General features: G+C 39.0%; 1 protein-coding gene across 3 annotated transcripts in view; it reads left to right on the plus strand.

Moving 5' to 3' along the window:
- Tmcc1 (transmembrane and coiled-coil domain family 1) overlaps positions 1–24,045 on the plus strand; it is a 172,587-nt gene that overhangs the window by 54,932 nt on the left and 93,610 nt on the right. The window contains exon 1 of one of the 3 annotated variants that reach the window (XM_028864017.2): positions 20,475–20,678. The exons of the other annotated variants lie outside the window; for them this stretch is intronic. Coding sequence (XP_028719850.1) covers positions 20,640–20,678 — 39 coding nt within the window. The 5' untranslated portion in view covers positions 20,475–20,639. Of the gene's footprint in view, positions 1–20,474; positions 20,679–24,045 lie in introns of those variants that run through there. 3 annotated transcript variants of the gene reach the window in all.

Genomic DNA, 24,045 nt, shown 5'->3' on the forward strand with positions numbered 1-24,045 from the left:
GCACTTGCTGTACAAGCCTGACAACTTGAGTTCAGATCCCAGAACCCCCACAAAAAGCCAGATGTAGTACATCTGTAATTCCAGCATTGGTATGGTGCTTCAGGAGAATCCCTGAGAGGCTTGCTGTCCAAGCTAGCTTGGACTGCGCAGTACATACTCAGAAACAAGAGAGACCCAGGGCCCTCAAAACAAAGTGGAAGGCTAGAATGGACTGCTAGAAGTTGTCCTCTGACCTCTATACATGTGCCATGGTGTGTTCTATGGCACATATACACCCATATTGATATATCATGTAAACACACTATAGACACACTAAATAAAAACAAGTATGTAGATGGTGGTCCCAGAAGATTTTTCTTTTCCTTAAAGATTTTATGTCAGGAGCTAGAGAAATGGCTTGGCAGTTAAGAACACTTAATGCTTTTGTAAAGGACCTGGGGTTCACAGCACCCACTTGACAGGTCACAGCCACCTGTCTGTCACTCCAGCTCCAGGGGATTCAACCCCCTTTCTGCCCTTCAAGGGCACAATACAGATGCGTTACACAGGTCTACATACAGTCAAAACACTGATATATAAAGTAAGAATAAGTTAATAATAAGCCAGCATTTAATGTGGTTGTTTTGAGTGGAAGTAGATAGAAAAAGGTGTCACTGCCCTTGATAAATGAAAAGAAAGACATGACAGTGGGTACCAGTGAACTCTAGAAAATCATTAGGATATACCTGAGAAACTTACATTCCAGTAAATTGAAAAATACGAAAGAAATGAGCGACTTGTGCAAAGTTTAACATCATAAGTAGATTTGTTAACTGAGTTTGCTTCTCAAATCTGAATTATGTTTCTTACGTTCAGAAACAGCAAGTTTTATGATGAAGATGCAACATAAAGCAAAGTGGAGTCCATTCTTTGCATTTTAAGCCATTTGTGGTGGTGCTGACTTGTAATTCCAGCACTGGGGAGGCTGAGCAAGACGGTCTGAGTTGGACGCCAGCTTGGCCTATACAGAGAGACCTTGCATTAAAACAAACAAAAAATTAAATTTAACCTATTATTCTTTGTCTTAAAAAGTAGTCACATGCTTTAGCTTTGTAAAGGGGATCTCTAAAGGAATCCCACATAGACCTGGTTTCTGATTTCCCCTTTTGTTCACAGGGGACTTCATACTTTATCATAACCTTGAATCTTAGAAGCTAGGAGAACTGGTTTTCAAAGGAGGTTGCCATTCTTGTTATCTAAAACACTGACAAGACCTCACTTAAAGATTCATAATGGGCCGGGCGGTGGTGGAGCACGCCTTTAATCCCAGCACTCAGGAGGCAGAGCCAGGCGGATCTTTGTGAGTTCGAGGCCAGCCTGGGCTACCAAGTGAGTCCCAGGAAAGGCACAAAGCTACACAGAGAAACCCTGTCTCGGGGAAAAAAAAAAAAAGATTCATAATAGACACTCAGAGGGACAGACCATAGACAGACATTAAATACAAGACAGTCTCTAGAATAGATTGTTTTCCTCAGTGATCATAGCATAGCATTCTTAAGAAAAAAAAAAAGTAGCTTTGGCAAGTTAGGGGGGAAAAAAGTGGGCTTAGCAAACTGTATTTCAGAAACTGACAAGTATGTGTTAAAAATTTACTTAACTTGGATGTTAACATCATCATGACCTATGATTTCATTGGTCAGTATAGGCCCATGAGATTTTATTTCTGAACCTTGACATTTAGAGTCACAATTATTACACATTCTGTGTTAATGTATGCCTTTGCTTTGTGTGTAGATAAAACTAAAAATATTGCTGGGCGGTGGTGGTTCACGCCTTTAGTCCCAGTACTCGGGAGGTAGAGGCAGGCGGATCTCTGTGAGTTTGAGGCCAGCCTGGTCTACAGAGCAAGTTCCAGAACAGGCTCCAAAAGCTACACAGAGAAATCCTGTCTTTAAAAAACTAAAAATAACTTGAAATTTTGTATCTACCTCTCATCTTACCAGAAGAGTGCTGGCATTCACCATTTTCTAGCTTTCTCATGTGGGTTCTGAGGCTTGGGCAGTAGAGGCTTAATTAAGCCCACTGAGATATCTCTCTGATTATTAGTTACTTTTAATACTACATTTTAATATTAAAATGTGAGCAGCAATATTGTGTATGCTGAGATTTCTAAACAAACTAGCAAAGGGTTAATTTAGAATGTCTAAAATACGTTTTATTTAGTGAGATGACAGGCTAAATAAGCAGCCTGTGTGGAGGTACTTCTGCATTGTGTGTATGGGTGGGGCAGGAGAGAGTTCGTTATTAAAGTCTCACATAAGCTGCAGTACAACATTTCAGAGCTAATGTTAGAAAGAAAATGAAGGCAAAACTATACCTGTGTAACCTGCCTTGGCAATATTGAATTTTAACAGACCATTCAATAATCAAACTTTTCCTGATACAGTTGGTAATATCCTTTTCTTTGTTTTTTGTTTTGTTTTTCGAGACAGGGTTTCTCTGTGTAGCTTTGCACTTGTCCAGGAACTCACTCTGTAGCCCAGGCTAGCCTCAAAATCATAGGGATCCGCCTGGCTCTGTCTCCCGAGTGCTGGGATTAAAGGTGTGCGCCACTACCGCCCAGCAGCAATATTCTTTGTAAGGTTGTTTACAAGCCTATAACTTTTCTTAAAATTAGGTATATAGGAGAGATGGCTAAGAAGTTAGGAGCACTTGCTGCTGTTGCAGAGGATCTAGGTTTGGTTCCTGGCATCTACATGGCAGCTCACAACTACCCATAACTCCAGTTCCAGGGAATTCAACACTCTCTTTCCACCTGCACAGGTACAACACAATAAATAAATGGAAAAAAATATTTTTAATGAGGTAATTAGAGTTTAGGGAAAATGTCAAACTTGTCAAGGACCAGAGTGCTAATAGACAGTTTAGTCTTGCTGGATCTAACATTGGCCATTTTTAGTGTGCGTCTAGTGTAGCCAATGTGTTATAATTTCAGAAGGTATAGAAGATGCTAGAAGGAAGTAGGTTGGCAAAAAATTAATGAACTACAAACTACAAATTTTCCTAAAACAACAAAAAAGAAAAAAAATTGGTCTTAAGTAATTGACATAAGGTTTGAATCCTGATAATTACTCTTAAAAAAGAAACTTAGATGAAATGGAAATTCATGTTTTCTATTTTTTATTCTATCTACAATCAAAAGGTCACAGTGAAATTGCCAGAAAACAACCACTGCTTCCCTTCAAACAATGTGTATTTTGCCCCAACAGTGTGTATGTCTAGAAAATAAAATACTTGTTTTGCTCACTTGTTACCATAACTGGCAGATAACCTGGCAGTCAGTGGCAAAGACGTTCTTGTTGATTTGTGGGCTTCTTCTTCCTGTTGTGTTGCTAACCATAGGGAAGGAAAGATACAAATGTAAGGGCATTTTCCTAAGACATCTTTCCCTGTAGAACTTTCCTTTAATACAAAAGTCTTAGTTGGGGAAGGGAGGCATTTCTGCAGTTGTTAGTAAGACGATAGCTCTCAGCATTCTTGGTCTAGCATCTCAGAGCTCCCAAAGCAGCCCGTTCTCCTAGGTCACTGTATCCAAACCTACCTGGTAAGCCAAATCTGGCTTCCTGTGCTTCTCTGGTAGGGCTGTGAGAAGCTATCCTTCTTTCTGAAGACATGGGTTGCCTTCAGTGAGCCTCTTCTGCATGATCCTCTTTTCCAGGTAATTAATAATCTCTAATGGCTGTGGTGTTTGATTGTTTGTTTTTATAAGTTAGAAAGTATTTATTGATACAGGCATCGGAAGGGCTGTAGGTATGGAAATGAACTTTTTTTTTTTTGTCAACAACTAGACTTTCAAGTAGTATTATTTGAGGAACAAATGAAGTAGAAATGTGTTGTCATGTCCACACAGTTGATAAGAAGTTATAACTAGATATTAAGACCAACTCTTTCTTTGTTTGTTGTTGTTTTGTTTTTCTTTTGGTTTTTGAGACAGGGTTTCTCTGTGTTGTTTTTTGGATCTTGCTGTATAGACCAGGCTGGCCTCAAACTAACAGAGATCCACCTGTCTCTGCCTCCGAGTGCTGTGATTAAAGGCATGCGCAACTGTTGCCCGGCCATGGAGCAACTCTTTTAAAAAATTTTTGTGATAAACATTTATTTGTGTGTGTACACGCACGCATATGTGACACCATGCCCAGATGGATGAATTTTTTGTATGGCAATTATTGTACTTGTTTATTGAGCTAGAGCCTTAATCATATTTGATAATTTAATTATGGTTAACCTTAATACAACCCCAAAGTCTTTTTTGTTATTGTTTTTGTTTTCCAAGGCAGGGTTTCTCTGTGTAGCCCTGGCTGTCCTGGAACTCCCGCTATAAACCAGCCTGGCCTCGAACTCACAGAGATCCGCCAGCCTCTGCCTCTTAATGCTGGGATTTAAGGCATGAGCCACCACCACTCAGCCCACAGTCTTTTTAAAATTATCTATCAGGCAAGACCTTGTGACCCACATCTTTAGTCCCCATACTTGGGTGGCAGAAGTAGGCAGATCTCTGTGAGTTCAAGACCACCCTGGTCTACATAGTAAATTACAGGACCTGAGTTGATGTAAAGAAACTCTGTCTCAAAAATAAAAACGTAAATATAAACATGCACATGGTGTAGAACAAATCTTTTGTGCATGGTGGGAGAGAGAGAGAGAGAGAGAGACAGAGAGAGAGAGAGAGAGAGAGAGAGAGAGACAGAGAGAGAGAGAGACAGAGAGAGAGAGAGACAGAGAGAGAGAGAGAGAGGAAGAGGAAGAAGAAGGAGAAAAGAAGAAGAAGAAGAAGAAGAAGAAGAAGAAGAAGAAGAAGAAGAAGAAAGAGAGAGAGAGAGAGGAGAGAGAGAGAGAGAGAGAGAGAGAGAGAGAGAGAGAGAGAGAGAGAGAGAGAGAGAGAGAGAGATGGCCAGAGGACAATCTCAAGTGCTGTTTCTCAGGCACTGACCACATAGGTTCCCTCTTCCAAAAATGATTAGCTTGTATCAAGATTACATAAAACTAGCCAGCACAATCCTTAATGATATAAGTAGAATCCTGTGATGTTTAATACTCAAAAAAGAGAGAAAAAGTCTTATCTCTGTAGATTAACAGTAGTGAATTTCACTTACCTCCCTCTTCAAATATCTCTAAAATTTTATGTTTAGTTACAAATTATACACATAGAACTTTCTGTATATTTACCATATAACAAAAATTTAAATAAAAAGGGTAGAATTTTAAAAAAACGTGGAAGTTGTAGTGTTTTCTTCCCACATCCCATTGATTTTTATATTGCAATGTAGATGGGTGAGAATTTAGACCAAGATGAAAAGAATAATTTCTCCCCAATGAATTTTTGGGTACTGTGGAAATCCTTAGTGAAGACAGACATTATCATAATCCCAAAACATATTTCAGAAACAGAAAGCTGTGAGGGAAGACTGTGAAGTGCTGTTCTATCCTAGAGTTTATCCAACAAAGGCTTAGAGCCACAGATCCATAACTAGTAAGAGACTGCTGGACTAGATAGCCTCTGGGTCCTTCAGGAATCCATGACACTAGGTAGGTGTTCACAGGTGAGTGCTTGAGCACCAGGAGTTAGGTTATGAATGAAGAGCTGCCTCCAAGTACACTGGGGAACTGCTGAAACTGGTGTCTTTGTGCATGCCTTCTACGCACAGCTCTTTTGTTTTGCTTTTGGGGGCTGGAGAGATAGATAGCTTAGTGGCTAAGAGCACTGGCTCTTCCAGAGAACCCAGATCCGGGTTCCCAGCACCCTCATAGCAGCTCACAACTGTCTGTAACTCCAGTTCCCGGGAATCTGACACCTTCACACAGAATATATGCAAGCAAAACACCAGTGCACATCAAATAAATAAATAAATAAATAATCTTCAAAAAAGAAAAAAGTGCTGCTGAGCGGTAATGGCACATGCCTTTAATCCCAGTACTCTGGAGGCAGAGGCAGGCAGATCTCTGTGAGTTCAGACTAGCCTGGTCTACAAAGAGAGTTCCAGGAAAGCCAGGACTATTATGCAGAGAAACCCTGTCTCGAAAAATTTAAAAAAAAAAAAAAAGCTTTCTAAATTTTAAGCTGTCTTCCCATACGAAATAGTCATAAAATTCCTGCAAGCTTATTGAACTAATTATATGTGAGAGTAAACATATTAGTAAATTGCAGTGTTGGAGTTTTATTATGGTCTCCATAACCCAAGAAAAGCAAACTTAAAAGCCAGGTAGAATGAATGAACAGTTAAATATTTAAAAGCACAAATGATTTAGTAAATGATTTTGATCAAGTGCCTCTGTATACCACTAAATTATATACATATCGCTGTAATTATTTGTTTGTTTATTATTTTTGAGAATTAGTCTATAGCTCAGGCTGCCCTCTAACTCCCAGTGAGGCTGAGGATGACCTTCTGTATCAACCTGCAGAATGCTGCGTTTACCAGCATGTATCACCACATCTGGCATATTCATTTCTAGGGATCAAACCTAGGGCCTTGTGCATGCTAAGCAAGCATGCTACCACCTCAGTTCTGCAAGTCCTATTTTAATGTTCAGAATATATCACCTCAAAAACAACTTAGCAACTCCCCTATATCGTGAATGTGAGCACAGTGCCTGAGTTGGGTGTGTTGCTGTTTTCTTTTTTCCTGGCCTATAGAATGTTCCATTCTTCTTCATGTCAGCACAGAGGCATAGGTTTTCTATTTCAATGATGTGAATGCTAAGAATCACCCAAACTTGAGATTTCATACATTTTTAAATGGCTAGGTAGTTTGCTTTTGTGGGAAAGATCTCTGAGATTTCCATTTCTGTAACATATTTCTTCTTTAAGTGAATAACAGTAACATCAGTGAGTGAAAGATAAGAAAAACTTCTAAGTATGATACTCCTAAGCAGTTCTTCAGAGGAAAGAACTGTGAAGGAGTGCATCACTGTGACAGAAGATCATTCCCACCTTCTTCCCAAACATCCTCTGGGAAGTTTTCTAGAACTCCAGTCAAATGGAAGCCTATTAGAACATACATAATCCTCTAGAGTTCACATGGTTTATTAACAACAACAACAACTCATATTATGTAAGGCCACTGTGCAAATGGATGTTGAAATGGCTTTTTTATAGTATAGACTAGAACATCTGTTTCTGTATTAAGGTTCTCAGTGATGTTATGTTTTCCTAATTATAGTGGCTCACAACACAACTATACATCAATTCATTTATGAGTGTGTCTGTGTGTGTGCAGGCACGCACCTGCACATGCCATGGCATATGGAGATTAGAGGATGACTTGCAGGTGTCACTTCTCTCCTTCTACCATGGGTTCCTGGTATTGAATTCAAATGGCCATGTTTGGTGGTATGTACCTATGCCCAACTAGCCAGTTCAGCAGCTTACAACTATATGTTCTCCTAGGCTGAAATATCCAGGTTTTCTACTCCAAATAAATTATTTTTCTCACTGCTGTGAAAAATACTTATCAGAAACAACCTACGGGGAAAAGGATATACTTTGGCTCAGTTTCAGAGTGGTCAGTCCATGGTTGTCTAGCCCTGTGTGTATGGGTAGAATGTCATGGCTGCTGGAGCATGTGGCAAAGGAGCTTATTATATGGCAGACAGGAAATGGAGCTAGATAGGAGGGGTCATGGTTATAATATACCTCAAAGGCTTGTCTCCATGACTGATTTCCTCCAGCTACATCCCATCTCCTAAAGTTCCCACAGTCTTTCATACTCTTCCATCAGCCAGGCAGCAAACATTCTGAGCATAAGCCTGTAGGGAACATTTCATAGAGAAACCATAGCCTGCCCCCTAGGGCTGTTCTCTTTTGTGGTGATGCAAAGCACAGAAGACAGGTATATACACAGGTTTGTTATGTCAGTGTGACTATCTATGACAATACATTTCTCCTTAATAAAATACTCCTCTCTATCTTCCATTTTCCTTAGATGTCATATATTTGCTAGATGAATTGATCCATTTAGAAATGAATGCCTCAAGGGCTGTAAGGTGTCCTCTGAATTTGCTTCAGTTTCTCACCATAAAGAAGAGAGCAGGCTAGTGCTGTTTTCTGTGTCAGAAGGTTAGCTTTGTGAGCCTGGGAATAAAGGTTTTCTAAGCCGATTAGAGCTGAGGAGAATGTAGGTCACAGTGTCACCTGCTTTGGATCTGCATGCTGCTGATGATATGTGTGCCCTTTGTGTTTTGCTCATGGTTGTATGTCACTGGAATTTGCTGCACCAGAGTGGGGAATTGTTGATTGGCACACAAATTTATAATAATATTCACTGTTATAAGCAAGGATTTGCAGCTCGTTTGTTTTATTAAAATAAAACCAAAAACCAATAAATTAAGTTAGCTCATTTAGATATATGGGTTAGGTTACATCTGGTGTATCTTTCTAAGTAATAAATTTTTTTACTGCTTTAGTGGAAGAAAATTAGGTAAAGAAAAAATCAGGTACTATTGTGGAAAAAATGCTCCCCCTCAAAAAAAATCTTTATAAAAGGCAGTGATACTCACTGGAAAAGATCAAAAGTCATTGTTTTTATGTAATTTTGAATGCTTTGAGCAGTCATTTTCTTTTCTTTTCTTTTTTTCTTGTGTTTTTTCGAGACAGGGTTTCTCCGTGTAGTTTTGGTGCCTTTCCTGGATCTCACTCTCTAGACCAGGCTGGCCTCAAACTCACAGAGATCCACCTGGCTCTACCTCCAGAGTGCTAGGATTAAAGGCATGCGCCACCGCCGCCCAGGCTTGAGCAGTCATTTTCTATAGACACTATCTTTATCTCTTTTCTTTAAGATTTGTACACTGATTTTTTTTTCCTTTGTCCTTATTTGTTGCCTCATTCATTGTGTGTGGCATCATAGTTCTGTATTATCATAGTACCATTTAAAGAGTCAGATGGGGCTCTGAAAGCTTTGACAAAGGAAGACTGAACTGTGCCCCTAGACCAGTGGTACAGGTTCTGTTTCATGGAAACAGGAGAAGCCAGAGGCTAAAGCTTGGTGCCATATGCACCTTAGTATTTCAGAGGGTTAGTGAAGCCAACTAGTTAAAAATCCTTTCTTTGCTTGTCAACACTAGGAACATGATGCATTCTGTATGTGAATATATTGTTTTTATTTTATTTTCTATGAAGAAATTTCCACAGGCTTATTTACTACCATCTATGTTTCAGAATGCTCACATACAAGTATTTCTCCAGCATATCTAACTTCAGGGAAAGTGTATTTTCATTAATTTGTTTACCACTATAAAATAGTTTTTTAAAAAAGAATTAAGCCCCTGTAGAGTTTTGGAAATTAAAATGAGAATTTCTCTGACCCACTCCCTACTTTGTTCAGAATTCTTATTGTTTCTTTAACTTTGTTTTGGGATTTATCTAAAGAACTTTGCTCATGTTGCTATTTTCATTTGACTGAAGATAAGTTAGCTCTCTTCTTATCTCTCCCTCTCCATATGTTTTAGTTGAATTTGAAATCTCAGCAGCATACTGTTAATGCCATGCCAATGTGAATATATTTCTTTCCCCTTTGCTGCAGTTGTCACTGTCCATGGAGTTAGTACTTTAAATTTGTTATAATTATTAGCTATTTCCAAATTCTAAAACCTGTAAATCTCCCCCAGTAGTTTCAAAATAGCCTACTCTCTTCTTGGTTTTGTCTTTTTCATGAAAATGTATTTCTGAAAGCTCTCACTTTTCCTATCGTCTGAATTGATTTCACTATAGGGTTGGTGCAACCTTTTGTCCTGAGATTTTTAAATCTGTTAATAAATGACAGAATCCGTATTTTCTTGATGTCATACTCTGCCTTCATTGGTTTATTCCAAAGCATATTCTCCAGAATGCTTACCAAAAAAGGGCAGAAATTAAAACAACTTCTGATTTTCTGTATTTTGTCACACTTCATTAGTAATTTGGCTAAATGTTGAATTGTGAGTTAGAAATAATTTCTCCATAGACTTTTTCAAAAACTACATTTATTTGTTTGTTTGATGTGTGTGTGTACACATGCTTAGATCAGAGGGCAACTTTTTTAAATCTCTTAAGTGATTTTTTTGGGAGGGAGGAGGTCATCTGACTTTTTTGTTTTGTTTTGTTTTTTGTTTTGTTTTGAGACAGGGTTTCTCTGTGTAGCCCTGGCTGTCCTGGAACTCACTGTGTAGACCAGGCTGGAATGGAGTTCAGCGATTTGCCTGCCTCTGCCTCCCAGGTACAGGATTAAAGATATGTGCCACTACACCTGGCTCTGTCTATTTTTAAAGCAAACCTTTTTTGGAAATTTGTTTCTTTTGACTTTGAGGGATATTTTCTTTTGGTTCCTGTATTGTGTATGTCTCCCCTCCTACCCCATGTTTTAGTCTTTCATGTTATAAACCTGTCTCAAATATCCGATCAACCCTGGTTTCCTTCTCATACTTGAGAGGCCTTTAAGATGGTGTTGGAAATTCTTTCTTGCAAGGACTTGTACACTGGTAGATTAGGCCAGTTTGTTTTGTTTTGTTTTGAAACCCTCAGGTTTCAGTATCTGTAGGTCCTCTCTCTATTTTTTCCTTCATCTAACTCTTCACCTTTGTGTTTGAGTGGTAGGTGATAGAGGCTGTGATGGGCCTGGATGCTTGTGTTCCGAAAGAGCAGGAGAGAGACAAATTCTCAGTTTGTGGTTCAATTCCATTGCCCTTGCTTTAGCCTTCAGCATGATCAGAGTCTGCCTAGAATCCTTCTGGTTTGTTGATTCAATCTCATTAGATAGCAGACCCCTGACCATTACCCTTACTTATATTAAAATGATGAGTTGATATGTTTAAGCATTTGAGTCAACCCTGCTTTTAAAGCAGCCTCGGGTACTCCCAGTCCTCAACACAGGACTATATATATAGTTTGGTACAGATTGGCTGGCTTCTTGTTCTCTACCATAACATCTGGTACCCTGCAAGTACCTACCTGACCCAAAAGAGCTGAAATTGAGGTTATTATTACCTCACTGTGTACATTTCACATTCCCAGGTTTTGCCGGTATCTCTTGTCTGTTGCCATCTCTTCTGTTCTCTTTGCCATTGTGGGTTTATGCCTTTCCCTGTTAAATTTTGATAATTGAGATAAGCTGAGTAGTCCCATGTTTAGTCCATTACTTTCTTACCTTAGGTTTTGAAACAGGGTCTCTACATAAGACCTGGCTGTCCTGGAACACACTCACTATGTAGACCAGGTTGGCCTCAAACTCACGAGAATCTGCCTGCCTCTGGAGTGCTGGGATTAAAAGTGTGCTCCAGCCACCATGACCAGCTTCAAAGGGCTTTGACACAAGCTTACTCCTCGGGTCTTCTCTGTGCATAGAGTGAAAAGGTATAGAAAATTTCACATAGTGTTTTTAGTCCGAGTTAATTTTCACATCTCTGCTTATGTACAGCCTTTGAAATATAGGAAGCCACGGTTTTGAAGTAGGGAAGACAGTCTAGAATTCTTTCATTTCTTCTTCTGGCATCTAGGACAGTATTTCTGCAGCAACTAATTACTTCTAGATAACTTTTGTTGATTATCTTCTGTCTTAGATTCTTTCTGCTAAATTCCTAACCTTGATTTCCCTCTTCATTGATCTAGAGTACTGTGACAGAATTGTATTTTACATTCTGACTGGATATTCGGGCTTGGTTTTCTCAATCTTGGTTTGGTGAAAGAAGCCATCCATTTGTGGGCTTTAGTGTTTTCTTTTTTGAGCTGTGTTCTCATTTTGTGCTGCTAGAGCTGTTTCTGTGTTCTCTTCCCTAGGCTGACTTTCATTACATCTTACACTTGGAACCATATGAAATTACCAGTAGTTGAGCAGTTTGGGCCTACCAAAATAATAGCGAAGTTAATAGACTCCTCTGTTTAGTGTAGAAATGCATTCTGATCATTCATAGGAACATTCTAGTAAGATGAAAGGTTGAGACAAATGGGAATTCTGCATGCTAAGTAAAGGGAGAGTTGTAGCCCTTACTGAGTACAGAGCTAACTAGGTGAGAACTATGCCAGAGTCCTGTGTGCTGCATAAGCTGCACAGTGCTGGGCAATGGCCACTGCCTCATACTCCCCTCCCCCAAAGAAAAGAAAACCCAAAGGGGTGATTGAGCTGATGTGTTATTGTTTTCTTTTCTTTTTTTGCTGAGACAGGGTCTCACTATGTAGCTCTAGATGTCCAGGAACTCACTCTGTAGACCAGGCTGGCCTTGAACTCACAGAGATTCACCAGCCTCTGCCCCCCTAGTGCACCACCTCTGCCCAGCAAGCTGGTATGTTTTTAAAGCCAAGCTTTAGAAGTAGATAGTGGTGGAGACCTAGGATTAGATAAAGACTGTGATGTAATGGTACCAAATTGGAACACCCTTAGCAAGTCCTGCTTTTTCAAATCCTTCCCTGTGCTTCATCTTCAGAGGTGAAGGTGTTGCTTTCCTCTAGGCATGAGGAAGGCACTCTGATACAGAAAGAAGTGACCTGCACAGTAGTGTATGTTGGGATGGTGTAGTCTAAATCCCATCTAGGGGGTTTCCTCTGCTGTCTGTAAGGGAAATTTGTGAACAGGCACACCAAATGTCAAAGGTTCTCCTGGTCCTTTTACTTGAAAACCTATTTGCTTTTACAATGTTCTGGATGTTAGAGTTTAGTTGGTGTCTAGATTTCTAGTGACCTTACAGTGTGAGTATTATTTTAAACTCCACATCTGTAGATGGAAACTGGCCATGGCTTCCTTGTATGCCATCTTAAAGATGCTACTCTCCCTGATGTATATTAAAGCATCACTATTGCCTAAGAACTTTTTTCTCTATATATTTATCTTAGGGTTACTATTGCTGTGATGAAACACCATGACCAAGCAGCTTGGAGAGGAAAGGGTTTATTTGGTTTAATTTTCTATTGTTCATTATGAAAGAAGTCAGGACAGGAACTCAAACAGGGTGAGAACCTGGAGGCAGGAACTAAGGCGCAGACAGAGGCCATGGAGGGGTGCTACTTACTGGTTTATTCCTCATAGCTTGCTTAGCTTGCAACCCAGGACCACCTGCCCAAGGGTGGCCCCACCCACAATGAGCTTGGCCCTGCCCAATCAATCACTAATTAAGAAAATACCTTACAGGCTTGCCTACAGCCCAATCCAAAAAAAAAAAAAAAAAAAAAAATTCTCTCAATTGAAGCTTCCTCCTCTCCAGTGAGTTGACATAAACTAGCAAGCACAATATTTCTAAGTAAAAGAAATTATAGAGGAATTATTTCAGCCTATGTACGCCGTTTCATTTTTTCCTTTATGAAGTTCATACCTACAAACAGAAAATGAAATATAAACTATTGATAATGCAACTTTAGAGTTTATACCATTCTTTTTAGTGTAATAAAAGAATAAGATAATAATCATCACATATCTTCTTCTAAGAATTTCCCAGCATTCCACAAGTATTTATTAGTTGTTCAGTATGCACGTGGTACTGTGCATTGAGACATGGAGAATATGAGGCATTCCTTCAAAGTGTTTTTTTTATTGTTTAAATTAAAATTTTTTTTTTATTTTATGCGTATAAGTGTCTTGCCTGCATATATGCAAGTGCACCACATGCATGCCTGGTGCCTGCAGAAGTCAGAAGAGGGTATTAGAGCCCCTGAAACTGAAGTCCCAAATGGTAGTGAGCTGTGTGGGTTCTGGGAACTGAACCCAGGTCCTCTGCAAGAGCAGCCAGTGCTCTTAACCATATCACTCTAACCCGCAAAGTGCTCATTTTTAATTTGTATAAGAGGCAACCTTAATGCATGAGAAACTAAGTAACAGTAGGGAGCCAAGTAGCACATGCTATAATCTAAGGACTGTATGCACTTGGATCAGTTTTCCAGAGATGGCTGTGAGTGAGAAGCAGCAGAAATAATAATGAGGAGCTGAAATAGATGGGGCTTCAGGAAAAACTGAATTGTAGTAGGATCCTATCTCAGTATCCGCCATGAAGAAAAGCTCACTCATGCAGACTTGTGTAGGCAGTGTTGTTTGTACTAGCAGAAGTGTGGGAATACTCTAAAGGTCCTTCAGAGTAGCCAGAAAGACTACTCTACCCATGCTGTGAGAATACTTGGCAGCAGTAGAAAATGGTGTATGTAAAATGTGTATGTAGACCATATGTACTGAGAATAATGGCATAAGAATAAATTGGATTTTTACTTTTCAACATTTTATATTTTAATTGACAAAAATTATACATGTTATCCTATACATTGGTGTTTTGAAATACACACATTGTGGAGTAGCTCAAATAACCTTATTAAAATGAATATTACCACAGCTACTATTTTAATAGAACAAAATTAAAATTTTCTTTTACAGAAAAATAATTATTGTTATTAACTTTAGGTACCATGTTATATAACAGATCTCTTGAATTTCCTTATCTGAAATTTTTTATCTTGTGGCTAACCTCTCCCCAGTTGATCCAGCCCACTGAATTTAAAAAAAAAAAAAGGTTTTAAACCAGTTACATGTTTGTAATCCCAGAATTTGGGAGGATGAAACAGGAGGGTACAGAATTCCAAGACTGGGCTAGTCAGCCTGGCCTACACTAGAAGACCAGCAGATGGAGGAATTAGAGAAGATAAACAGTGTGATAGAAGGGAGTTAGAGAGCTACACAAAAAAATCTGTGACTACAGGTAATGCTGTATATTCTTGTAAGTACAATTTCATAATACATATAAAGAATCATAATACATAATAAATGTATTATGTATGAAGAACTGATTATAACAATTAAATGTTCAAAATTAATTACAGATTAAAAAATAAAAAACCCCATTGGAAATATATCAAATCACTACAATATTTAAATTGGTTTATGAGTGAGTTTATCTTGTTCTTTATGTACTGATTGTCTAAATTTTGTGGAGTTTTATTTATTTACTGACTCTTTTCTTTGAGATAGGTTCTCACTCTATAGTGAAGGCTGTTTTCTAACTCTAGGTAAACCAGGCTGGTCTTAAAGAGGCAGTGATCCTCCTGCATCAGCCTCTTGAGTTCTGTTATATAACATGTGCCCTACCAAGCTTGACATATTTTCTAAATTTTTATAAGCATGTTTTATTGGAAAATATTAAATCATAAACAGCCATTTATAAATGGGAAATAAATGTCAAAAATAATAAAGTTAATTCTTACAATGGAAAAGAAGAACATGTAAAATTTAAGTAGAAAGATCAGGGAGTTTGCAGGTAGGACCGATGGATAAAAGAGGTGAAAACTCCAGTGTTTTAGAAATTTTAGAGTTTTATATATATATATATATATCTTATATAATATGTATTATTGTATGTGTTGTATGTACATGTGCACACATGCACACTTGTACCAGCGTCTCATGAAACTGCTTTCTGCTTCTCCCTTGTTTCCTTTCATCCATTCACAGCAGGTAATGCATGTCATGAGGTTAGGGGGGGGGAGAAACAGAACTTTTAAAGCATTACTTTTATTTTATTTTACTTTATTTATTTATTTATTTATTTATTTATTTATTTATTTATTTATTTATTTTGAGACAAGGTATCTCTATGTAGTCTTTGCTGTCCTGGAACTTGCTATTTAGACCAGGCTGGCCTCAAACTCACAGAGATCTGCCTGCCTCTGCCTCCCAGTGCTGGGAGTACATGCATGTTCTACCGTGCCCAGCATCAAACATTGCTTTTATTAAAAACAAAAATAGCATACTGTTTTAATGTATCTTAAAGAGCATGTAGAGCTCACTAACATGAAAACTTCATCTGGCAAGTGTGGCTGCTCTTTAAGTCAGCCACTATAGCTAGTAAGCTACAGAATGAGTTAGAGACTTGGGTGTTTGTTTGTTTGTTTGTTTGTTTGTTTGTTTGTTTGTTTGTTTGTTTTGTTGGCCATGAACATAATTTAACTTCTTACTACTTAATGAATTGTGCGACTTTCCGAGCTGTTTTACACTGACAATTGCTTGGCCTTGTACAAACTACAGAAGTTAATTTACTTCAGGTAAATACAGTATCTTATCTCCCACCTATTATGAGATTGTTGCAGCAAATTTATTTTTTATATAGTCTGTGTCACTTTAGAACTAGAATTGCATAAGAAACCCTAAAACTGGCAGTATTATTGATGAGGATTTCTGGGCGCTGATTTCCTCCTTTCTTGCTTGAAAGCCAGACAATAAAGAATAATGTTTCTTTTACAACTGTTTTTAGAAGTTAGTACATATGTTTGCAAATTTAAAATTAGCAACTAAATTTTATTGACGTTTTTACATTCCCATTCTACAAATACTTATAACCCATTTCACACCTCTGTATCTGTTCTTGTGGAGTACCCCTCCCCTTTTTTGAGAAAGAGTCTCACATAGCCCAGAGTAGTCTTGAACTCTTGACCCTCCTACTTCAGTCTCCCTAGTGCTGGGATTACAAAACTGTGCCAGCATAAGCTTTCTCATGGACTGCTCTTGCTCTTCGTTCATTTACAGAATTCTTAAAAAAAAAAAAACTTGAAGACTTAAACTTCTAGACTTTTTTTTAATCCCACAGTTCATCACTTTGTGCCTCTTATCCATAGTAGCACTGTTGTTGCGTGATACCTGCTGTGTTCTTAAGTCCTCCATTTCCATCCCAGATTGTAAAGGGTGTATGCGTCATTCCATTCCTAAATGTCTCATATCCGAAATGCTTGCTCTGAAATGATGACCAGTATTGCATAATGAAGTCTTATTAAATTCTTACAACTTATTGGTTGATTGGTAGTTATTTCTACTAGATTATCATAAAAACTGGTTAAGCCGGCCGTGGTGGCACACACCTTTAATCCCAGCACTCGTCGAGGCAGAGCCAGGCGGATCTCTGTGAGTTCGAGGCCAACCTGGTCTATACAAAGCGAGTTCCAGGAAAGGCATAAAGCTACACAAAGAAACCCTGTCTCAAAACAACAACAACAACAACAAAAAACCCAAACAAACAAAAAAAAAAAAACTGGTTAAAACCCACAGTGGGACTGCAGTTACTTCTACTAGAAGAATACAGTTTATTTCAAATAGCTGTTCTAAGACAGGTTACCAGAGAGGTGAGAGAGCCATAGCTAAAGTACTTTAAGTGTGCCAGCTTTAGGTAAACTCACCTGTTACTTACAATGTGGAAATTCAAATTCTCAACTGTTACTTACAGTGTGGAAATTCAAATTCTCAACTGTTCCTGAACTGCTATGTAGACCAGGTTAGCTTTGAACTCACCTAGATCTGCCTGCCTCTGCCTCCTCAAATGCTGGGATTAAAGGCATGTGCCATGCCCGTCTAGTTTTTTTGTTTCATTTTGTTATACATTTATACATGAATAGAAAAAAAAAGTTGTATGTTACCTTTTCTACTGTGGTGTTAGAGATACTGATTCAAAAGGAGTAATTCTTTTTTTCCCCACTATGATAGTAATAAAAAAAAAAAAAAAGATTTTTCAGCCAAACTGATAATGTACAAGAAGACTATTTGCCAACTTTAGAAGTAGATTATTTGACAAGTAAGGGGAAAATATTGGGAATTGGAGCCAAAATGTCCAAGACAAGAACAAGATTGCTAAGTGATTTGTGTTCATCTTTAGTCATGACTGGAACTCTGCTCTAGTTATGGAGGCTGTGTTTTTCCAGGTCTATGAACCATTTGGAATGTATTTAAATCCTGTGATGGTCATTCACATAGTTAATGTGTGTGGCTTCAGGATCTGAGTGCATATCTTTAACCAGTTCACAAAGGGTGTGTGATCTTTGTGACCCTTTGGAGGATCCTTGTCTTTTTCCATTCAGTTTGTAAAGTGTTGCCGAGTTTTTGGAATAAATTACAAAAACAAAGGCATTGTTATTTGACTCCTAGAATGTGAGAGAGAAATTATAAAGCTGTGGACTTTTGTCTGGATTATGTTTCTGTCTTTCTTTTGTTATATTATTTTGTTACCTTTGCTATTGTCGATTCATCAAAAAAAAAAAAAAGCTTCCCGATTCTTCAAAATAAGCCACATTTAGAGATTATAATTTTTTTCCCTAATGACTTAGGTAATTAAGGATGTTTTCTGTTTTAAATTATTGGTTTGTTTTTTTTTTTTTTTTTTAGATTAAGGGCCGGATTTCACATTCATTCATAATGATATTTTAACACAATTAGTTACATCAAATAATTAAACTTTGTTTATTTTACTAGGCAAATGAATGAGTTTCCACAAGAAAGGCAAACAAGTTTGATCTATTTAACCTAAATTCTCTTACATTCTGGAATGTTAAGCGTTTATACTCCTTTCAGTTCAATTGTGATTCTCTTTTTTATTAGCCCAGTTCTACTCAGTGCTGGGTGCTCTGCTGCTGAGCTAAGTCTCCATCAGGCCTCCTCCCCTCCTGAGTTCATGACTGATACTTAATGTGTACTGTCTGGTGTCTTTTGACATTTTTTCCTGCTTCCATTTCTCTTTATTTTTGAATGGAAAGAATCTTATAACCATAATGTGGACTGTGGTTTTAGATTACAGTGTTTCCTGACCATGAATGTGAGTGTACATATGATATTCTCTCTCTCTCTCTCTCTCTCTCTCTCTCTCTCTCTCTCTCTCTCTCTCTCTCTCTCTCTCTCTCACACACACACACACACACACACACCTTTTTTTCCCTTTGAGACAGAATTTCACTGTATATTCCTGGTTAACCTTAGACTCATGATCCTCTGCTTCATCTCCTGAGTGTTGGGATTACAGGTGTGACCACCAAGCTCAGCTTCGGACTCTTATTTCATTGTCTGTAAGAAGAAAATGGTGGTACTGACACCTCCACTTAACCATTTTAGAAACAACAAGAAGCTCAAGTTCACTGTTGGCCAACTTTGCACTTGAAATTGTTTTAAACCAGTGGTTCTCAACCTTCTTGGTGCTGTGACTTTTTAATACAGCTCCTCATGTTGTGGTGACCCCTAACCATAAAATTATTTTCATTTTTACTTCATAACTATAATTTTGCTACTGCTATGAGTCATAATGTAAATGTCTGTGTTTTCTGATGGACTTCAGCAATGCTTGTGAAAAAGTCATTCGACCCCCAAGGAGTTGAGATGCACAGATTGAGAACTGATGTTTTAATCTGTTAGTTTTAGTATTAGGTTACATTTGTGTACTCTGTACCATAAATATGAGCCATTTTTCACTTTTAGTCACAGTTGATCTAAGTAGTTGCTTTCAAACTTTGAAAGTTTTGTTGTTGTTACTGTTGTTTGAGCAATACAAACATTTTTTTCTGTGTATGGTTCTTAAAAGGCAGTTTTATATTTACCTTGTGTGCAGTAAGCTTTGGGAGCCTGCTATTGGAATTTGATGTGACTCCTCAGTGATTCCGGAGACCCTGTGTAGGATGAGATAAAGGCATCTTGCATCCATCCTATTTTTAGGTAATTGAAAGGCAATGCGGAAGACAGGAGTAATAGAAGAGCCTTGCAAGAAACTTCCTTTTGTTTTCAAATTAATTTTTTACTTTTCTTGCCAGAAGACTATAATAACCCTTAGTTTCTTCAGAATTGTATTGAGGTTTTAGAGAAGGTTCCTGATTCATCTGGAAGGTCTTGACACTAGCACAAACTTGAGAGGGGTGTGGAAGAAGTCAGTGGGACAGCAGATGTGAATTCTGATTGTACATCTGGAGTTCAGGCCAACAAAGGCTGCAGACCTAGTGTGGGACCCAATCCTGCCCACAAGGATGGAGGGCATGGCAAGCACAAAACCAGTGGATGCCCACAAGTTCTGTCCTCGTTTAGAAGAGGAGACTTGCTCACTAGAGGAAGAAGAGTGGCTAGTGATCTTTGGATCTCCCCGCAGCTTGTCCCTTTCCACTTCCCTTTACCTGTATTAATTCACTGTAAGCTGGTCTGTTTGGTATGTGTGCCAGTTTTTAAAAAATACTTTGTTCGAACAAGAGGACATTCACACTAGCCTTTAACTTGAGCCTGAAGTTGAAGTCACCATCCAAGTATGCTCCCTGCACCTGACATTCCTTCCCACAGGAGCCTCCCGGTGAATAAGAGGAAAGGCTCGGCCAATTATGCTAGACAAAGCCACACAGCTGCGAGTCAGCTGGGAGGAGTTTCCGTTTAGAGCTGGAGCTGGTGGAGGCTGGCTCTCCCACCTCCTTTTCTTTCCCCCACCCCCACCCCCGTTCTCCGGGATTACCTGGGTGGAGGCTGAGCCCTAGCACCAGGACAGGGCAGCAGATGCTGCGATACCAGCCGGCACCACCCACCTCCAGCCTTGGTCTCAAGAGCTAAGACCCAAGGCTCAGGTGGCACCCGGCACCCTGCCTGAAGGTTGGCGGGAGGGGAAGGGGTGGTCCTTACGGCTGGACCCTCCAGCTGACACAGGAAGTGCGGGGAGAGCCTGGCACTGGGCTGGGGATCCGCCCCGCCTGCCGCTCCTAGGCTGTGCTGTCTCCGCAGAACAATGAAGTGCTTCCAAGTTTGCTGAGACTCCTGGGGAATCCATCGAACTCTGTCAGCCTTCAAATGTGCCGCCAGAGACTTGCCCAAGAAGCTGTGTTTTAATAAAAGAAGAAAAAGATACCCTTGCTGGGTAGATCGCTTTGTTAGGAGATCTTCACGACCATGGTCCAGCGCTTTAGCCTGAGGCGGCAGCTCTCCAAGGTGGGTCAGCTTTCTGGTGTGTCTTACCGGGAACTCTGACTGGCTTCAGCAGAGCTTCCTTTTTGATGGGACTTTGTGTCAACCCTGCCTTCCTCTAGTGCTAAGGAAGATCTGGGAAGGAAGCGCTGCCTTTTGTTCTTTGATCTGATGGACACAAAGCTGAAGGCTGCCAGCTCTGCCAGCCCCAGACTGTATGCCCCTAAACTGCAGCTGTCATCTGTGAATCTGGACCAACTTGTCATGTGTACCCCTGATAGAATTCCAGGAGAGCGTGGATAAGAAATAATTGTAGGCCAAATGTACATATTTAATTAGCAGTTAAATAAGTAACTTGTAGACCAACAAAAGAAAATCCTACTCTGGGACCAGGGCTTACATAGAAATTTCACCAATAAACTCGAGAAATCAGCACAAAACAGTTCTTAGAAGCTGCCATGAGACCAAGGAAAATGTGAAGATGAGGGGTTGTGTGGAGACTTGCACATCTAGTGAAAAAGTGTAGAGGAAGCTCTACAGGGAGCTGGTGGAGCAGCTCCTTAGTTCTGAGTGAAAAGTCAGTTTCATGCCAACAGTTTCAAATACAAAATAACAAGGTGAAGCACCCCTTTAAGAAAGGATAGTAGTTTTTATGAATGGGCTCTGGTGGACACAGCCCTGGATGTAATTTGAGCTCTCTCCTTAGCTAGTAAGGAGGGCTCTGTGGAAAGAGGAGGTAAGAGGTGAGCTTTATTTCAGAAACACTGTATTTTAAAGACATGACAGTTGGTGACTAAATTGTGCTGCAGTTCATTCCCTGTAGACAGAAATGTAAACAAATAGTCTGTCTGTAGGCATTCTCATCTTTCTTGAATGTTAATCAGAACTGCTAAATCAGTGTGTGTTGCAGTGTGTTAGAATCCTAAGGGTAAAATCTTAGCTGTTCACAAGTGACCCTGGTGTCACTGAACCAGAAGGAGTACCATGCTTGCCTCCATCCCCAGACCATGTGATAGCTTCAAGATCTCACCTGACAGGGACTTTTTAGGAATATTGAAATGTATTTCATCCTGTGTGTGGAGATGCAGAAGGCCTACATTTCTCCTAAACAATATGAAGAAGAATCCTTGTGTTATCCCTTCAGTACTCTTTAGTGGTATGTTTCCAAAGATGTAGTACATGTAATAAGCAGACGCTGTAGTGTTTCTCATGACACTACTACACAGGAAAGTCTAACAGCTAAGAGCTGGTCAGTGACCACTTAACTAGAACAAAACTGCATTCTGGGTATTTTGCTGCTGTTGCTTCTCTCCAGGTTATTATTTACATAGGTTATTATCTTTGTTACATAGAGAGACTCGAGGAAGGGGTGGGAGCACAGTCTACAGAGAATCAGGGTGAGCAGAGCAGTTCCCTCGGCTCAACTTAACAGTGTTCATAGTTCCTATTACAGGCGATTATGACAAAACCTTAAGGAATGTGTGCCCTTGATTTAGTTGCAATTGTGAATGCAGTTCGGAAGATACTTGAACATGAGGAAGACACTGAATAAGGATGTCCCTGAATTTTTCCTACACCCATTAAGATTTAAAGACCTAACTTCCTCTGCTCTATCATACAAGTAGTTTTGCTATTAAGAAAGAATCTTGTAAAAAGAATATAATTTTCTTACTATCTCAATGTTTTAATAGGAATTTCTGTTAGAAAGTTTGTGGAAGGAAATATTTGTAAAGGTTTGTGGTGGTTTTAATCTCAGTATCCATTAATCCTAAAGTTCAGTTGCCATGTGACTCCTGTAGGCTAGTTAGTGCTCACAAGCCAAGAAAAAAGAAGGAAATTGTGGAGCTACAGGAAGAGTAAAAATCTTGTCTCCTTTATTCCCAGAACTAGGGAGGCAGAGGCAGGCAGATCTCTGAGTTCAAGGCCAGCCTGGTCTACAGAGCTAGTTCTAGACCAAGCAGGCCTACCTAATGTCAAAACAAACAAAAAAAAAAAAAAAAAAAAAAAAAAAAAAACCTCTTTACTTTTGAGAACCTTATCTCCTTTAGTGGATCCCAGCTTCTTTGCCATTTCAGATTATTTTCTTTTTTGCTAGGTTTTTTTACTTGTTACTTCAGAAATACTAACAAAACCTTTTTCTTTCTACTCTACATCTCCTGGATGAGCCAAAATCATCGAGCACCTTCCCCCAGTGTGGGCATGTCATTTAATTTTCCTAATGATTCTTAAAATTGATTCATGTTTTCAATAGTAATGTCCTTTGATTTTACTTTTAAATGATAATTATTTCCTAGTGTTCAAAAAGTAATTTTTTTAAATGAGATTTTGCTTCCAACTGTTTCTTTTTATGGAGATCCCAACCCTGCCTCTAGAGGTAGCATATTTTTAATTCTTCCTGTTTATGTAAACATATATAATTTTTTGAGCTTTCTAACATGAAAGACAAGTAAGGCAATGCTTGTTGTAGTATTGTCACTTTTAACTTTCAGACATGCTCTGAATAGACTCCACTTAGTTCAGGTTTCACATTTTCATTCAAGCCAGTCAGCCTCAGAGAACTCTCCTTCCCGCTCTCCTTTCCTGTCTTTTGTAGTCCATTCTGGCATTGAACTTACTAGCCTCCTCCTGAAACTTTTAAGGACAAGATTACAGGTGTGCACCCATACACCAGGCACTGAGTCCACTTTCTATCCCAGAGAGTACTTGAAATATCATCAACCCATGATGACTTCTTTTTCTGTCATACCAGATTTCCTTCCCATTCCATCTAAGAGCTTTCCTTCGTTATGTTTAAATTTTTCATATGGTGGAAACCCAGAAAATAATCATGCAGTCATGCCTTGAGTTTGCCTATAAAGGGAATATTAAAGAAGGGTGCCAAGGCTCTTCAGTTCTGCTATTGATTCGCTGAGGACAATCTAGATGTGTAAAGCAACTAGCAATATTTTAGTCCACAAGTGCCCTCTCCATATAGTGTCCAGTTTTTTCTATCAGTTTGATATCAGCAAAAGAAACTTTGGAGTTTGGCTATTCTCAAGAAATATAGATTATTGATAATAACTTGAATTTTCAGAAAAAAAAATATTTCTTCAGAAATCATTTCTCAAAATTCTACTGAATTTTTTGTTGTCTGTTATGTAGTGGCATATATGACTTCCTTACTTTTTCTGTGAATATATATTGGTAAAATAAGAGTCTTGCTGTGCAAGCATAAAGACCTGAGTTTGAATTCCCAGCTCCTGCATTAAAAACCCAAGAATGACTAGGTGTGCCTGTAATCCACCACTGGGAAACAAAGACAGACAGATCCTTGAAGCTCACTTACCATTCATTTATAGCCAAAACTGTAAGCCTCGGGTTTATTGAGAGACCCTGTCTGAAGGAAATAACG

The sequence above is a fragment of the Peromyscus leucopus genome, chromosome 3, assembly GCF_004664715.2.
Source record: "Peromyscus leucopus breed LL Stock chromosome 3, UCI_PerLeu_2.1, whole genome shotgun sequence".
NCBI lineage: Eukaryota > Metazoa > Chordata > Mammalia > Rodentia > Cricetidae > Peromyscus > Peromyscus leucopus.